The sequence below is a fragment of the Bufo gargarizans genome, chromosome 1 (genome assembly GCF_014858855.1).
Source record: "Bufo gargarizans isolate SCDJY-AF-19 chromosome 1, ASM1485885v1, whole genome shotgun sequence".
NCBI classification, from domain to species: domain Eukaryota; kingdom Metazoa; phylum Chordata; class Amphibia; order Anura; family Bufonidae; genus Bufo; species Bufo gargarizans.
Window position 1 is genome coordinate 311,171,351 of NC_058080.1, and position 18,243 is coordinate 311,189,593.

General features: G+C 43.1%; 1 protein-coding gene across 2 annotated transcripts in view; it reads right to left on the reverse strand.

Moving 5' to 3' along the window:
- Window positions 1-18,243, reverse strand: part of LOC122945970 (poly [ADP-ribose] polymerase tankyrase-1) — a 261,810-nt gene that overhangs the window by 13,288 nt on the left and 230,279 nt on the right. The window contains exons 22-27 of one of the 2 annotated variants that reach the window (XM_044305225.1): window positions 17,625-17,745; window positions 14,441-14,538; window positions 11,612-11,686; window positions 9,575-9,680; window positions 2,346-2,532; window positions 517-673 (exon numbers count right to left, since the gene is read on the reverse strand). In XM_044305225.1, the coding sequence (XP_044161160.1) occupies window positions 517-673; window positions 2,346-2,532; window positions 9,575-9,680; window positions 11,612-11,686; window positions 14,441-14,538; window positions 17,625-17,745 (744 nt within the window). The remainder of the gene's footprint in view (window positions 1-516; window positions 674-2,345; window positions 2,533-9,574; window positions 9,681-11,611; window positions 11,687-14,440; window positions 14,539-17,624; window positions 17,746-18,243) is intronic. The other variant, XM_044305216.1, reaches the window with a different exon arrangement.

The following is an 18,243-nucleotide window of genomic DNA, read 5'->3' on the forward strand; positions in this document are numbered from 1 at the left end:
AAAAAACCTCTGTGTGAACCTACCCTTAAAAGCATCCCTTGTGGTCTAGGGCTGTGAAGGGGTTAACCATCAGTATACCTAGTGGTCCACAGCAGCAGAGCGGGACAGCCAATGGCAGACCGCAATGGTAATGAGCCTCCCTAGCATTATGGGGGACGATATGGAGGCTCAATCCCATTGCAGGCTAAATACCTCACCCCCGTCGCCGGGGATATGCAGAGGCAGCCATGCGGACATCAGGAGCTAGGTAAGTATAACCTGTATGTGGTGCCTGGGCATTAGTGGGGTCATTATAGGTGTTGGATAACCCCATTAAAGGGTAAAATTCAGGGTATGCTCCTGGTCAAACTCCCTGAGTGATTACAGTGACTGTGCATCTTAGAAGAGGAAAAATGACAGCCCAAATGTCAGCTGGACGCCAACAGACGATTATGACATATACTTGCGGCCACTTTCTGTAACACCAGTAACCCTTTAACCTGAAACTGTAATTTAATCTTTTACCACATACTGTACCTGTTCTCCTCTGTAGATTACATATTCTGCATATGCAAGTCCATTTACACTAGGCCTGCCAATAACCGAATGATGGCCCGGAGGGGCATGTGCCATCTTCATAGTGCTAAATTGTAGGAAAGACTTGCCAAGCGTCACTCTACAGAACAGCATTTGTCTAAAAGGAAAAAAGAGAAGCTTATTACCTGGATAAGTTCATGTCAGTTGCATCTACTCAGAAGACAAGCTATGCTCATTATTTGGGATCCCACAGTTATCAGTATACAGAAACAGGTAAGCTGGCTCCAAAATAACCTTTACTACAGTGTTGAAGGTACACTTAGACCATCCCATTTTCATTGCTTTTGACACCAAAATAAATTCCCGATTTCAATGGGATTTAATTCTATAAAAAATAATAATAAAGTGTGTAAAACGTTAACTGGCATTTGTTATCTCATACATCGCTCCACCCATTTTGTTATATGAAGTCGACAACAAATGCTGTCTATTGGAAACAAAATTGAACTGCTTGCTCTCTCTGCATCACTTTTACATTTCTGGCAGAAGAAGCTGTCAATGGAGGTATTCGCCAAGAAGTGAATCTTTTAAAGGTGTTTGTCAGAAATAACTGATTAAAAAAAATGGTTGACAAAGGGATAAAAATAAAGAAGCTTTATTCAACCTCCAGTGATCCCCGTCGTTGCTTCGGTTTCTGCTGCTCTCTGCTTCCTGTCCTAGTTTGACATATTTAAAATGCCAGGAAAGGGTCTGGCTAAAAAGGGCTTTCCGGGCATTTCCAGCTGAAGCAGGAGGTGGAGAGCAGTGGGAAACAGAAGCGGCTGAGGATCAGTGAAGGTGAGAAATGCTTCTTTTTTCATTTTTAAACCCTTCTGACCCTAACAGAATGATCAGCTCAGGAAACCCCTTTCAACTGACCAAGTTTTAGGTAAAGGGGTCCAGAAGTATGAAATAATGCTGATCTATTTCAGACTGCAAGCTTAGCAGCTGTGTTTTATACATGATTTCATTTCCCAGAGATGTAGGCAGGCTGCATTGTATGCTTACTGCCGTAAACACAAGGTCGCATATAAATCACAGGCAGAAGTCCTGGCATGTCCTCCAAGTGACTACAATTAATGGCAGTTTGAGGAAAATACAATAAATCAAGTCCTGACATTTAAACTGTGCTTTGTCAGCATAATTATACTGTATGTAGTACAAAGAATGATTCGCAAAAACCACTGTCCAGAACAACAAACCGTTCTATCTTGTCAACTTTTTACAGTATGTATATGGCGGAGTTCAGACATGGCAGAATGATTACAGATTTTCAGAGAGATAATGTATACTGTAGTACATTCTATATGGATGGTGTAGTCAGAACCTTACTCATAGTTTTAAAAATCCTTGCGTAATTGAGAGCACATTGCACATGTTGTGGATTTTCATAGTGGCTTTCATCCTTTTCATGAAACACATGCAGGAAATTCTGCAAATAAAAACATCTGCCACGTCTAAACCTACCATGGAGCTGTATTCAGAACTTTGCTGGTTGTCAGTGGAAACATTTAGCAAGCTGAGCTCCTATAATGGACCAGGGCAGCAATTTTACCAGTTTAGATTATTGCACAGTGTGTGGCACACAGACAATTCCCTGGATGCAAGCTCTGTGCTGACATTCAGAAAGCACGGATGCGGGGAGATTTCATTTGAAAAGCCTGCAGAATTATGAATCCAGCTCTCAGCTACAGACTGCATTTCAGGATCAAAATAAGAAAATACAATGTATTAACAAAATGAACTGCATCAGAAAACCTAAAAGTGGAAACCAAGCCTAATGTACAAACCTGTGGCAAATATAACAGGATCTATCCTTGTGCGTTGGGCACCCAGTTCCTCCTCCTATGCCATACACATACTGATTGCTTTTTGAAGAATTTTCTGCAAAGTAGATGCCAGCGCCAAACATGCCCCCAATGTATGCATGCCGCTCATCAAAGCCTTTGTGAATGATTGCATTGATAAAGGGAGAACCTGTTTGAAAAGTAGAATGAAAATTAAATGATCAACTTATTATATGTTGTAGTTTTCACAGAGATGAAATCAAACCTTACAGTTTCCTACAAGGGCTGTAATAGACCCATCTTAAATTGGATTATAGTTAGTGATTAACTGATGTGACTGGGAAATAAAACAGCACTGCTGTGCACCAAAGCTTTGCCAGCAAGCAGATTTATTACTTTTACTTTTAATCTACTGAACCCAAATGTGACCTATGAGAATAACCATTCAGAACAGATTTAATTCAGAATGAAATTTGCTTGCATTCGTATGTATGAAGGCGAGCCTTCTGCCAACACAATACACAGACTAAGTCTATAAAGAAAAAACGCAGCCGGCACTACCCGATGTGTGATCAATCTGAATAGACCCTTATCAGCACTAGATCAAAAGCGATATTCGGTGGTGCTCTGCTCAAAAGATTCATATAAATACTTAGTAGTAAGAAACACGAGTAGCGGCACTCACCATAATGTTCACTTTGCAGCTTTATTGGAAGTAAAAAAGGATCGGCCAGAGGCAGTGCACAAAAAAATCAGGCAACAGCAGTTTTGCGCAACTTGTGCTGATCAAATGACCTTCTATCAGCAGCCATTTTATGGACAAGCCCTCTATGCAGACAGCACAGAACATTTATCACACAAAGGGGTTTGGTTTATGAAATATAGCAAACGACGCAACAAAGGCTATATTAGTAATTACCATATAGTCATCTAATATATAAAGTTGAGTATGTATGTCCGCTAAAGGAATCCACACCGTCACATTTACAATCACGAAATTTGGCACACAGGTACATCAGGTGTCCAGGAAGGTTTCAGCTCTCTAGGACGTACCATTCCTGAGATATTCCCCCAAAATGCATTAGCCAATAGAAGCTTGGTCACATGACCCTTATCAGACACTAAAAGCTCGCAGGTCCTACAGTCTCCACATACAGTTTTACTCCAGGTTTCCATAACAACCCAGCCATTTATCTTCACTGCTGTAGGAGAGCTTTAAAGGAAATCTGTCACCAGGATAATCGCTATTGAAGTAAAGCCATGGCCTAATAGCACTTAGTACCTTATTTCAAGATGCGCCTTTGTTCCAGCAATAGGTGTTTTTATCCTCAGAAAATCCAGTTTATTTGGTATGCAAATGAGCCAGTAAGGTGCCCAGAGGGGCGTCACTCTTGCAGGAAGGGGCCCAGACACGCCCCCTGCCACAATGAGTCCACCCTCAACAGACTAACTTAACCGCCTCCGGACCGCCTAACGCAGATGTGCGGTCCGGAGGCGGCAGCCCTGCGCACGACGACGCATATACGCGTCATCTCGCGAGGGCCGGGATTTCCTGTGAACGCGCGCACACAGGCGCGCGCGCTCACAGGAACGGAAGGTAAGCGAGTGGATCTCCAGCCTGCCAGCGGCGATCGCTCGCTGGCAGGCTGGAGATCCGAATTTTTTAACCCCTAACAGGTATATTAGACGCTGTTTTCATAACAGCGTCCAATATACCTCCTACCTGGTCCTCTGGTGGTCCCTTTTGTTAGGATCGACCACCAGAGGACTCAGGTAGCTCAGTACAGTCGCACCAAACACCACACTACACTACACCCCCCCCCGTCACTTATTAACCCCTTATAAACCCCTGATCACCCATGATCACCCCCCTGTCATTGATCACCCCCCTGTCATTGATCACCCCCCTGTCATTGATCACCCCCCTGTCATTGATCACCCCCCTGTCATTGATCACCCCCCTGTCATTGATCACCCCCCTGTCAGGCTCCGTTCAGACGTCCGTATGATTTTTACGGATCCACGGATACATGGATCGGATCCGCAAAACGCATACGGACGTCTGAATGGAGCCTTACAGGGGGGTGATCAATGACAGGCGGGTGATCACCCATATACACTCCCTGATCACCCCCCTGTCATTGATCACCCCCCTGTAAGGCTCCATTCAGACGTCCGCATGTGTTTTGTGGATCCGATCCATGTATCCATGGATCCGTAAAAATCATGCGGACGTCTGAATGGAGCCTTACAGGGGGGGTGATCAGTGACAGGGGGGTGATCACCCTGATCACCCCCTGTCATTGATAACCCCCCTGTAAGGCTCCATTCAGACGTCCGCATGTGTTTTGTGGATCCGATCCATGTATCCATGGATCCGTAAAAATCTTGCGGACGTCTGAATGGAGCCTTACAGGGGGGGGGGGTGATCAGTGACAGGGGGGTGATCACCCCCTGTCATTGATAACCCCCCTGTAAGGCTCCATTCAGACGTCCGCATGTGTTTTGTGGATCCGATCCATGTATCCATGGATCCGTAAAAATCATGCGGACGTCTGAATGGAGCCTTACAGGGGGGGTGATCAGTGACAGGGGGGTGATCACCCTGATCACCCCCTGTCATTGATAACCCCACTGTAAGGCTCCATTCAGACATCCGCATGTGTTTTGCGGATCCGATCCATGGATCCGTAAAAATTATACGGACGTCTGAATGGAGCCTTACCAGGGGGGTGATCAATGACGGGGGTGATCAGGGAGTCTATATGGGTGATCACCCCCCTGTCATTGATCACCCCCCTGTAAGGCTCCACTCAGACATTTTTTTTGGCACAAGTTAGCGGAAATTTTTTGTTTGTTTTTGTTTTTTCTTACAAAGTCTCATATTCCACTAACTTGTGTCAAAAAATAAAATCTCACATGAACTCGCCATACCCCTCACGGAATCCAAATGCGTAAACATTTTTAGACATTTATATTCCAGACTTCTTCTCACGCTTTAGGGCCCCTAAAAAGCCAGGGCAGTATAAATACCCCACATGTGACCCCATTTCGGAAAGAAGACACCCCAAGGTATTCCGTGAGGGGCATATTGAGTCCATGAAATATTGAAATTTTTGTCCTAAGTTAGCGGAAAGTGAGACTTTGTGAGAAAAAAACAAAAAAAAAAAAATCAATATCCGCTAACTTATGCAAAAAAAAAAAAAAATTCTAGGAACTCGCCATGCCCCTCATTGAATACCTTGGGGTGTCTTCTTTCCAAAGTGGGGTTACATGTGGGGTATTTATACTGCCCTGGCTTTTTAGGGGCCCGAAAGTGTGAGAAGTCTGGGATCCAAATGTCTAAAAATGCCCTCCTAAAAGGAATTTGGGCCCCTTTGCGCATCTAGGCTGCAAAAAAGTGTCACACATCTGGTATCGCCGTACTCAGGAGAAGTTGGGGAATGTGTTTTGGGGTGTCATTTTACATATACCCATGCTGGGTGAGAAAAATATCTTGGTCAAATGCCAACTTTGTATAAAAAAATGGGAAAAGTTATCTTTTGCCAAGATATTTCTCTCACCCAGCATGGGTATATGTAAAATGACACCCCAAAACACATTCCCCAACTTCTCCTGAGTACGGCGATACCAGATGTGTGACACTTTTTTGCAGCCAAGGTGGGCAAAGGGGCACATATTCCAAAGAGCACCTTTCGGATTTCGCAGGCCATTTTTTACACATTTTGATTGCAAGGTACTTCTTACACATTTGGGCCCCTAAATTGCCAGGGCAGTATAACTACGCCACAAGTGACCCCATTTTGGAAAGAAGACACCCCAAGGTATTCCGTGAGGGGCACGGCGAGTTCCTAGTATTTTTTATTTTTTGTCACAAGTTAGCGGAAAATGATGATTTTTTTTTTCTTTTTTCCTTACAAAGTCTCATATTCCACTAACTTGCGACAAAAAATAAAAAATTCTAGGAACTCGCCATGCCCCTCACGGAATACCTTGGGGTGTCTTCTTTCCAAAATGGGGTCACTTGTGGCGTAGTTATACTGCCCTGGCAATTTAGGGGCCCAAATGTGTGAGAAGTACCTTGCAATCAAAATGTGTAAAAAATGGCCTGCGAAATCCGAAAGGTGCACTTTGGAATATGTGCCCCTTTGCCCACCTTGGCTGCAAAAAAGTGTCACACATGTGGTATCGCCGTACTCAGGAGAAGTTGGGCAATGTGTTTTGGTCTATATATATCCCTATATTTGTCTGGAATGCGGGCACCCAGGATTTTAAAAAGTTTGTGGACTCTCTTAACTGTAACAGTATAGGCCTCCGTTTTACCTACGAGATTGGCGAGAGTTCACTCCCTTTTCTTGATGTCCGCATTTCCAAGAACCCTGGTGGTGAGCTCTCTACAACCGTTTTTCGCAAGACAACTGCTACAAACTCAGTCCTACACTGGCAGAGTAGTCATCCTCTGCCACTAAAGAGAGGAATACCTTACGGACAGTACCTGCGCTTGCGCAGAAACTGTTCTGAGGAGCAAGAGTTCCTACGACAGGCAGCAGACCTCCGGCAAAGATTTAGGGCCAGGGGTTACCCTGATAAGGTACTGAGAGGAGCATTTCAGAGGGCTAAAAATACCCCAAGAGAGACACTACTTACCCCAAAGACTAAACAAGAAAGTGACAGAAAAGTGAGGTTCATTACAACTTTTGACGGTTCCGCAAAGGAATCAAGAGAGATTTTAAAACGACACTGGCCCATTTTACTTATGGACCCGGATGTCCGAGAAGTCCTGCATGAACACCCACAGGTGACTTTTAGAAAGGGACAAAGTCTCAAAGATTTATTGGTGCATAGCCATCTTGCACCACCGGTAAAGCCCAATATGTGGCTTGGACGTCGGCCTGTGGGCTGTTTCAGATGCAGTGGGTGTGTGGCCTGTGGTAATATCAGCCCAGGAAAAACTTTTTACAGTACAAACCTTAAACGTAACTTTGAGATTAAAGACTTCATCTCATGCAGAACTGTTGGGGTGATATATAAAATCACTTGTGTTTGCCACATGGAGTATATTGGAAAAACAAAGCGCGAGTTGCGTAGACGCATAGGTGAGCATCTCCTAGATATTGATAAGCGTTGCGATACTCCAGTGGCACGACATGTCTGTGACCTACACCAAGGCAATCCCAAAGTTATTAAGGTTATGGGCATTGAGACCGTCAGCCCCCCCAAAAGAGGCGGCGATTGGGATAAAATCCTACTACAGCGGGAGACACGGTGGATATTTCTCTTAAAAACTGTCACACCTAATGGTCTCAATGAACAGTTGAATTACAGCTGTTTTTTGTAGACTGACATTTTTATGGATCTATGCCACTGTTACCACCGCCTCTTTGACAGCAGCTATAATGTATTAGCCATTACCCACTTATTCTTGCCACTTTCTGTTATACCTGAGACACCACTTTCTAACATTATGTGTGTAGTTTTGAACACCCATTCGATAACAATCAATTGTACCATAATTTTGCAATATTAGGTTATAGGTGATTTAGTCATATTTGACCAAGAGCCTATATGAGATATTATCTTATCTCCTGTGACCATCTTCTATGACCAGTTACTGTGCTTTTTTCACTATTCGTCAGCTGTTCCGATCCCACATGGGAAGAATAGCCCCAAATATCTATAAATTAGAACCGATTGTGGTTTAATATGCTTGGCTGTACCCATGATTGTCCGATCGTGGGTACATCATTGCATACTGTGAAGCATCAAATACCTGATTTGCCTCCAACTTCTCTCGCTGTTGGCATTAGCTTCCGCGATCTCGCGATATCTGATGCGAGTTCGCGCATGCGCAGGAGTGTATTTCGCATCAGGGACTTGTCCTGCGCCCCAAGCCTCGTTTCAACTCTGTGTTGTGCGCATGCGCGACGCCTACGTGCGGGCGAGCGCTGCGCCACCTGACGTCTGTTATTGACGTCATCAGCAGCGGGAACAGGGCTATTTAAATAAGGAGTGAACGCCAGGTTAGTTGGCGTCCCATATGCAGCTACACACATCGGTTTACTGCATTTATTCCTAACCCCCTATCTATGGGGTAGCCCACATAGGAGCCGATCATCCTCGTGCACCTATTGACCATTTTGACTGACTGTCATTTCTGGTCATCAGGTTTTACCATTTATCTAGGATTGACCTGCTTTACTATTATTTCATCTCCCCTGATGAACTGCCCAATGTCCTGGCAGTGAAACATGCGTGTAGGGACAATGCTCATGCATAATTAGGGACATATAGTTACTAGAGTCAGGGAAAGGTTCCGGACAGGGTCGTCCTTTTAAGGACGAGTGCCCTGTGGTCAGGTTGCTACCACACATCTAGTTTTTAGGGTATTGGTCAGACAGCCATAGGATTTCCCCAGGGACCCTACACACATGTGTTAGACTGTCAGCCGGTTGCTATCTCCCTATTGATTCATCCGACCATCCATACAGGAAGAACGACTACCGGAATATCGTGTGCTGAAGCAGCCGACAACCTTCCCTGGGTACCGGTAGGACACACTGGTTACCCTCTCAGTGCCGCCGCGCACTTTAATTTATTATCAATATACTGAGATGACCATGGGCCATAGCCACTAATGGTCCTACACCGTGTTCATCTCATTATATTTATCTTTTTTCGCACACAGTATCAAGGATTTTTATTAGCAAAAATATTAAATGTTATGTTTTAAGATTATTCTTCCAGAGTGATAATTATATCCCGGATAATCTAGAAGGCAGATACACCTCGATCTGACCTCCTTGACCATTTATGAATTCCGGTCTGTGAAACTAAACAAACCAGATCCGAAAAGAACAGATCCATCACCTATTGACTTACAATGTTTTTAGTATTGGATCCGGTTTGTGCAGTTTCGATTTAATACAACCGCATTCAAACGGAACGGATGCATCTGGATGTATTAAATTGAATGGAAGCGTTTTTCTCCGGTTTGGAGATCCTCTCACGGATCTGAATACTGGAATGCAAACATGTACATAAGTCACGGCAAAACTCCACTGACATGCACTGCGCTGTAATTTCATGACAATTTGAGCTGATGCTTCCTCACCGCAAATCCACCGTTTGCAAAAGAAGGAAGTGACATCTATATGCTGAGGATTTGAGATGGCCAAATATCAGACACCATACCCAACAGTAACCTAACCAACACCAAAGAAAAGGCATCATACCATGGAACAACATGCGTTCATTATGGTGATTATGGTTTTCTTCAGACACCTCCTTTTGACGGTGACAGAATCTCTCTCTCAGTTTCTTATTTACAACCTTTTGAATCTGTAATAAAAAAAACATACAAAAATAACAGATATATGTATAATGGAATAAAACAGAAAATCAAGAATGAAAATTTACAACCATTTCAAAGTCCTCTCTTATCACTGAACAAAGCCTTATCAAGCTACAATAACAGCGTTATGTAGAGGAGGTAAGGTGTGAAAAGGTTTAAATGATATCCCCTTTACGGTACATTTGAACTTTATGAAGTGTTTGCCTCTTAATGTTTAAATTCTTCATATTACCCCAGCCAATGGTAGCACTCTAGTTTTTATAGTACTAGGCAGGGCCGGCGTTAGCACCCGGCATACCTCAGCAAGTGCCGGGGCCCATTGCTCTTGGGGGGGCCCACTGTGCAATGGCGTGTCAAGAGGGTTAAGTCCAGCTCTCAGACGGGTGCTGGGCCGGCTGCTATGAGCGCTTCCATAAATACAGATGGAAGGGCTCATTGCTGAAGGGCAGTGGAGATGGTGGTCCTTTCATTAACCGCAGCTCCTTCTCTCCTCCAGGCCCGGCCCAGCGGTGATGTCATAATAATGAATGGAATGGAGAACCGCACTCAATTCAAATGTCCCTGGTGCCAATCAAGGGCTGCAAACAGCCAGTATATATGTAGCAAAAATTGAAAACTACTGCAAAAACTTGAAAAAAATAAAAAAAAAGTTTTGATTGCAATAACCTAAACCTGAGTGCCTCAATTTTCGCTACACAGCGGTGACGTCATGACATGTGTCTCACTGCTGCAGTGGGCCTGAGGAGAGAAGGAGCACAGGGAGATCAGCTGTGGTTAACAAATGAAAGGACTGCCAGCTCCCCTGTGCTCCAGTAATGATGGGTATGTGAGGGGGGCACTGGGAGGTCATTATACTGTGTGAGGGCCTCTTACACAGTATAATGAACCCCAGTTCCCCCCCCCCCCCCGTTCCAACACACTATATACTGACCCCAAGTGCCCCCCAATTCAGTATAATGATCCCTAATGACCTCCTATACAATATAAGGATCCCCAATGACCCCCCCATACAGTATAATGACCACCAGAGCCCCTATTCAGTATGACTCCCAGTGACCCCCATACAGTATAATGACCCCCAACGAGGGGGCCACTGGCGGTCATTTTAAACCTAGAAACATAGAATGTGTCGGCAGATAAGAACCATTTGGCCCATCTAGTCTGACCAATATATCTGAATACTATGAATAGCCCCTGGCCCTATCTTATATGAAGGATGGCCTTATGCCTATCCCATGCATGCTTAAACTCCTCCACTGTATTTGCAGCTACCACTTCTGCAGGAAGGCTATTCCATGCATCCACTACTCTATCAGTAAAGTAATACTTCCTGATATTACTTTTAACCCTTTGCCCCTCTAATTTAAAACTGTCGTCTTGTAGCAGTTTTTCTTCTTTTAAATATTCTCTCCTCTTTTACCGTGCTGATTTTACTGTGTCTGGGGCCACTGGGGGGGTCAATATACTGTGTGGAGGGCCACAGAGGGTCATTATACTTTCTGGGGGGCACTGTCATTATACTGTGTGGGAGCCATGGGGGACATGTAATTGTTAAAAGAAATGCCACAAGGGGGCTCATTGAGAATTTATTGCTCAAGGGCCCACATGAACCTGGAGCCGGCCCCGGTACTAGGTCACAATGACATTTCTTTCCTGCTGACATAAGGACCAGTAGAAGCCACTGGCTGACATTATGTTGGTATGGATGAAAAGTCACTGTGGCCTGGTGATAACACTAGACAGACAATATTATCAGCCAGGCTCACACACAAAACTGGAATGAGAATTATATTAGAAAATTGTATCCTACCAGGCTCCCAGGGGTGTGGGTATTCTATGAAAATTATGCATGAACTAGAAGGTAATATGAGAAAAATGAAAAAGACGTGCTATGGAATAATGACATGTGATAACATACCCTGATCACATTGTATCGATTGAAAACCCCACCGGCGTTGCCCCCATCTCTGTGTTCACGGATAGAGTTTTGCATCTGTGAAAGAAGAGAAATAATGTGCTATACAAAGACGTCAAGGTAAAGGACTTACTGATGACCTATCCAGCTGATTGGCAAGGACTGCAGTATTGATGACCTATCCTTGGCTGTGAATAAGTAAGTCCCTGAAAACCCATTCAAGGATATATTCTGCAGAGATTTCATCTGCATGGGGCGTACATAAATCCATGCATATACTGCAGACACAAACTCATTCAGATGCATGAAATTTTACAGTCACAACAAATCTGGAAAACATCTTCAAAGTTCATAATCACAGAAACTTAGGTGCAGTTTACAAAACCAGGAAGAATAATAGGATAAAAGCTGCATGCGTATGAAGGACAAGGTTGTAGAGTTTTCTGAACAAAAGGGGTATTCCAGTATCTACAAAGCTTATTTGTGCTATGCAATTTTCTAATATGCAATTGCAGTCAGTGAATGGGAAGCTTATTACAGTACAATGACTTTTCTTGTAACAAGATACGCAGCGGTGGGTCCACTGTGTGACTGGATAGATGCTATATGCTCTGGAAGTACTCCATGGAGGATCAATATTCAATGACAGGAAGCAGCCTCTAATGCAGAAGGTCGCGGGTTCGCGTCCCAGCTGAAACTTTTCTTAAATACACAAGCACTGACTCCATATATAGACATACAGCGCGGGACACGGGCTGGAAGAGGCTGCATCGCATCGCTGACATGGAGGTGTTTTTTTGTTTTTGTTTTTTTAAATACCGGACTGTTACTGCAGGAGGCACTTGATACTGGCACATGGGGGAAGGGGAGGAGAGATGGCACTATGATACTGGCACATTGGGGGGGGGGGGAGATGGCACTATGATACTGGCACATTAGGGGGGAGATGGCACTGATACTGGCACATTGGGGGGGAAATGGTACTATGATACTGGCACATGGGGGGGAAATGGTACTATGATACTGGCACATGGGGGGGGGAAATGGCACTATGATACTGGCACATTAGGGGGGGAAATGGCACTATGATACTGGCACATTAGGGGGGGAAATGGCACTATGATACTGGCACATTAGGGGGGTAAATGGCACTATGATACTGGCACATGGGGTGGGGGGTGGGAAGGAGAGAGGCACTTGATACTGGCACATTGGAAGGGGGAGATGGGACTATGATATTTGCACATGGGGGGGGATTGGCACTGATACTGGCACATGGGGTGGGGGGTGGGAAGGAGAGAAGCACTTGATACTGGCACATTGGGGGGTGGGAACTATGATACTGGCAAAATGGGGGGGGGGGGGGAGATGGCACTATGATACTGGCACATGGGGAGGTGGGTGGGCAGGAGAGAGGCACTTAATACTAGCACATTGGGGGGGGGGTGGCACTTGATACTGTCACATGGGGGGTTGGCATTTGATACTGGCACCTGGGGGGCATCTATGGGACACTTACTGGCACATTATTAGGGGGCATTATGGAGGTCCCTTTTTACTGGCACATTATTGGGGGCATCTACTGAGGCCACAAAGAAGGGGTATTTTATATGAGGGGGGGGGGGTCTGTGTGGTACTAGTATTATCAGGGGGTTTATCGGTTTCTGCAGTATTGTATTGGGGAGCACGGCAGGCAGAGTATTGTGGTAGGATGATTTGTCCAAAAGATGTGAGAATGATGGGAAAGTAGTAAACCAAGATTATTATTTTTTTTTTTTCAAACTGCAGAGATGAAAAATGGCTGAAAACTGGAGGTCTGATCTAAATGTCTGAAAGGAGAAGATGAGGAAAGAGAACATCTACGTCAAAGAGACGTCACTGGATGTAAGAGGTATGTGCGCTGTATTACCCTGTATTTCCAATTTTTTTCAAATCCAGATCCGAATACTTTGTTAAAAAAAGTAAGGACTCTTTATTTTTTCATATTAAAAGAATATTGAGTTTGGATCACTTTGTTTCTTACACCCAATTACACACAATTCTTATGTACAGGATTCGTAGTATGAGATTCGAGAACCTTTTCGGATAAAAACTAAATTTGGATTCGTCCCACACTCTACTAGACACTATCCAGTGAGAATGTTATGCTTTTACATAATGACTTGTAAAGACCACAGGCTGTCCGATAGGTCTTGTTGTTTGCATGACCTTAGAAAGTTGCTCTCCATGTAAGTAGTGTGTGTGTGTGTGTGTGTATATATATATATATAAAAAAAAACACAACACGTATGCTCTTAGCAGCCTAAGTAAAGGCAATAGCAGAAATGGGATCAATTTCAGGCACTTCCATACTTATAACCACAGTCATTACCATTGTGAGACCGTTCATTGTTTCTAGGAAATTACATAGGCAAATTACTAAACACATTAAGCTGGTTTTAGATTTAGATTACACAGCTAAAGTGTTCTGGAAAACTTGATCTGGGAGGAACGAAGACACATGGAAACTGATAACACAGTCTTCTGCACCAAATAACAGCTCCGGCTCCAGCAATACTCATGTATATAAAAATGTATATAGAAAATTATAAAAAAAATCTAACTTTAAATAAAACCAGCAAGTTAAACCTCATGATACGAAATTCTATGAACCTTAGTTCTTTCTATGATGAGATCATCCATCTATAGGACTGGTAGGAAATTGCCAGCCTTGAATGCCATTACAAACAAGGAGCAATTTTCTAGAATGCTTGTGAAAATGTATGGGGTAGACAGCTACTGGAAAACTTACGATAACCAAGTGTTTTTTGTATTCAGTTCAAGAGCAATTACCTCTTCCTCAACTGACTGATATTCTTTATCATCTGAAGCAAGATCCAAGAGAACAGTTCCTTGACTTACACAGTGAAAAGTCAAATAAGGATTGGTTCCTGAAATTAAAAAGAATCAAAGGGTAACAAAATCATACAGGAAATTCAGGAGCCCCTGGGCTGTTGTGATAGTAGAAAAAAAGGACTACTGATGAGAACTTTCTGCACAAAGCAAAAGCAGAACATGAAGCACAGCCAAGCAATTATTGTGACTGTACATCAATGCTATAAAGCTAACCAGTCCTTGAAAAGAAAAGTCTTGAAGATGAATTGCACAAAGTGTTCTGCGGTAAGAAATAATGGAAGATCAAATCCTCAATGGTGCGCAGGAGATGTCTCTTTCCCAAAAAAGTCTTGCAAGCCAAACAGCAGTTCAGTCTTATTTAAGAATATTGATGTATCTTACCTCACTGCAAAGTACAGTACTTTTTTTTTTTTTTACTCTAACCTCAAGTGATTATTGGTTTTCTCAGATGTGCCTGGTTCAGTTAGCATTTTTCTACAATTGAAATGACCGAGGAATTTCACATATGACACTTCCATACACCATCAAGCTTTACTGATTTTGTTGAACTTTTAATTTTTTTATTTCTTTTTTAACCTGTAAAGCCTAAGTTTGTGGTGCTTATGCTAAACAGATATAACTGTATGTATGTGCATATCTAAAAAGCAGACGAAGCAGCAGCATCCATCTTCGTTTAAATTTCACTGATCCAATAACATACAGGAAATGCCCCTTACAGTGGCTGGGTCTTTCAGAAGTTGAATGGATGCAGTTTCCTGATTTCACTGATTTCCAATGTAAATAATGTAATAAAAATTGATATTTTTTCTGTGGGATTCCCTTGTACACTGAAAACTATATTCCCTTTCAAGGATACATACATTTCAATTTTTATTAAAAGGAGTTGCCCGGTTTCCAATACTGATTACATGTCCTTGAGACACGTCATGAATATCACATCGCATGAGGTCTGACTCCTGACATCTCCGCTGATCAGTTATTTAAAGAGAACACAGCGCTCATGTGAGCACTGCCTTTCCGTCACAGTTTACCTGCTCACCATTGACATCACAGTGTCGAGCAGGTGTGACTGCAGCCCCTCTTTCTCCATGCACGTCAGTAGGAAGGAGCAGATGGAATGTAACTGCTTCTTCTTCTTCTTCTTGAAATGAAGGGGACTGCAATTACACCTGCTCACTGCTGCTATGTCGACAGAAAGCAGGTAAACTGTGAAGAGAACCACCGCTGATCTGATTATTGATCACCTATCTTGTGGATAGGTCATCAATATAGGAAACCAGCCAACCCCTTTAACCTTTGCAGGCTCCACAATGTAACTGTATGTCGTGGGCTCTGGCTATGTAATATAGGCCACGGCATCCTGTCATTTAACCCCCTCACAATAACAAACATGGCATCTGAGTAGTAAGACAAAAGGAGGGGGCTCCCTCTGTCCCAAAAGCAAAACCACTGTGCTCCTATCAGTTGCTATGACTGTCTAGGGCCTTGTAAATGTTCCCAGGCCTGCCATAACAAACCGCCAGTAAGACGCCCATAGACTGTAATAATATAAGCAGTCTAAAGTATATGCAATCAGTCACTAAGGGGACTAAAAAATTACAGGAAGAAAAAAAAAGAAAAGGGGTTTAAAAAATAAAACCCCAAAATATGTAAAATTCTAATAATCCCCTTTTCCAATTTTAAAGGGGTTCTGCGGTATGTTTAAACTGATGATCTATCCTCTGGATGGATCATCAGCATATGATCGGCAGGGGTCCGACACCCGGGACCCCCGCCGATCAGCTGTTTGAGAAGGAAAAATAAAACCCCAAAATATGTAAAGTTCTAATAATCCTCCTTTCCAATTTTAAAGGGGTTCTGCGGTTTGTTTAAACTGATGATCTATCCTCTGGGTGGATCATCAGCATCTGATCGGCGGGGGTCCGACACCCGGGACCCCCACCGATCAGTTGTTTGAGAAGGCAGCGGCACTGGCAGTAGTGCCGCGGCCTTCTCGCTATTTACCGCAGGCCCAGTGACGTCACGACTAGTATCAATGGCCTGGGCGGGGCTAAGCTCCATTCAAGTGAACAGAGCTTAGCCCCGTCCAGGCCAGTGATACTAGTTCGTGATGTCACTGGGCTTGCGGTAAACAGTGAGAAGGCCGCTGCGCTCCTGGAGCGCCGCTGCCTTCTCAAACAGCTGATTGGTGGAGGGTCCCGGGTGTCGGACCCCTGCCGATCAGAAGCTGATGATCTAACCAGAGGATAAATCATCAGTTTAAACAAACTGCAGAACCCCTTTAAATACAAAAATAAACAAAAAAATAATATCTCTGAAAATGTCAACTATTAGAATATAAAAATATGTGTCATGTGTGGAATTGTCTGAACTATTAGAATATAAAAACATATCATGTATGGTGAATGCTATAACGAAAAATAATGTAAATGGCCCATTTTCAGCTTTTTTTGGTCTCCTTGTCCATGCAAACAATGTGAATGAAAAACAATGAAAAAGTTGTATGAACCCCAAAATGGTACCAATAAAAACTACAGCTTGTCGTGCAAAAAAAACAAGCCCTCATACAGCATTGGGTATCAAAATATGGTGATGCAAAGCAAAAACATTGAACCCTGTAAAAACAAAATATGATGGAATTGTGTTTTTTTTCCCAATTTCACCACCCAAAAGATTTTTCCATTAAATGGTGCCATTAAAAAACTAGTCCAGCACAAAAAAAGAAGTCATGGTTCTTAGAAGGTGGGGAGGACATACGGAAGACAACACAATACAAGCATGCTGTATCCGGAAACTCCTAACAAAATGATTTGCTTCTGGGACTTTGGTAAAGGAGTAGGTGCTTCCCTAAGCAATGCCTTAGTCCTCTATTTCACAAAAAAATTCATTTCTTCTTTTGTCAAGAATTTTATTTTATATAAAGCTCCAGTCACACTGGCGTTGCGAGCCTGTGCAGGTGTTGAATCCAGATGAACCCTATTAAAATGAATTCCCTATTTTCCATAAATTAATGTTTAACCTAATCCCTTGTACACAAGCTAAAAGGCGACATAACAGAGAAGCAGTAATGAATGGTTTATGTTTTGCACCAAACATGTCTTTGTATTGTCTCTACATTTACCTTGCTGGCCCCCCAGAAGTCTCTCCACCCCCTTGATCAACTTGTGACGATGGCCATAAGCGTTAATTCCAATCTCTTTCAGCTCTTCGTGTCCCATGTCTGCCAGCACATCTAATGTAATCTGAAAAGAATAGACAAATAAATCACTGCCTGTGCGTTCTAGCACTGTTACTTTATCACAATCGTCGAGCAGGGAAGAAGAACGGCTTGAAGGATCTAAACATGACTAACTGCTAATTGCCTCTGAAAATAGCTCTGCCATCTCTGCATTTCAGATTCATGCAGGAGACAGCCATTAACGCTCTTTACACACATATATATATATATATATATATATATATATATATATATATATATATAGTGTGTGTACCAGGAAGGCGCGCTGTATGCATTAGTAAAATGGTACAACTTTTACTATATTTGGTCTCTGCGCAATTCTGAAGCACAACAGTAAAACGAGATAATGGTAGAAACAAGGACAAAGCCGTGAAATTCATGTTTACTACAGCGCACACTATAGAACTGGAATGACAGCTTCTAGAATTGGTTTTTATAATACCAAGGAAATCCTCTTACTGAAAGCTGCCTACACATAAATAAGAGAAAGTATTTTACAAGA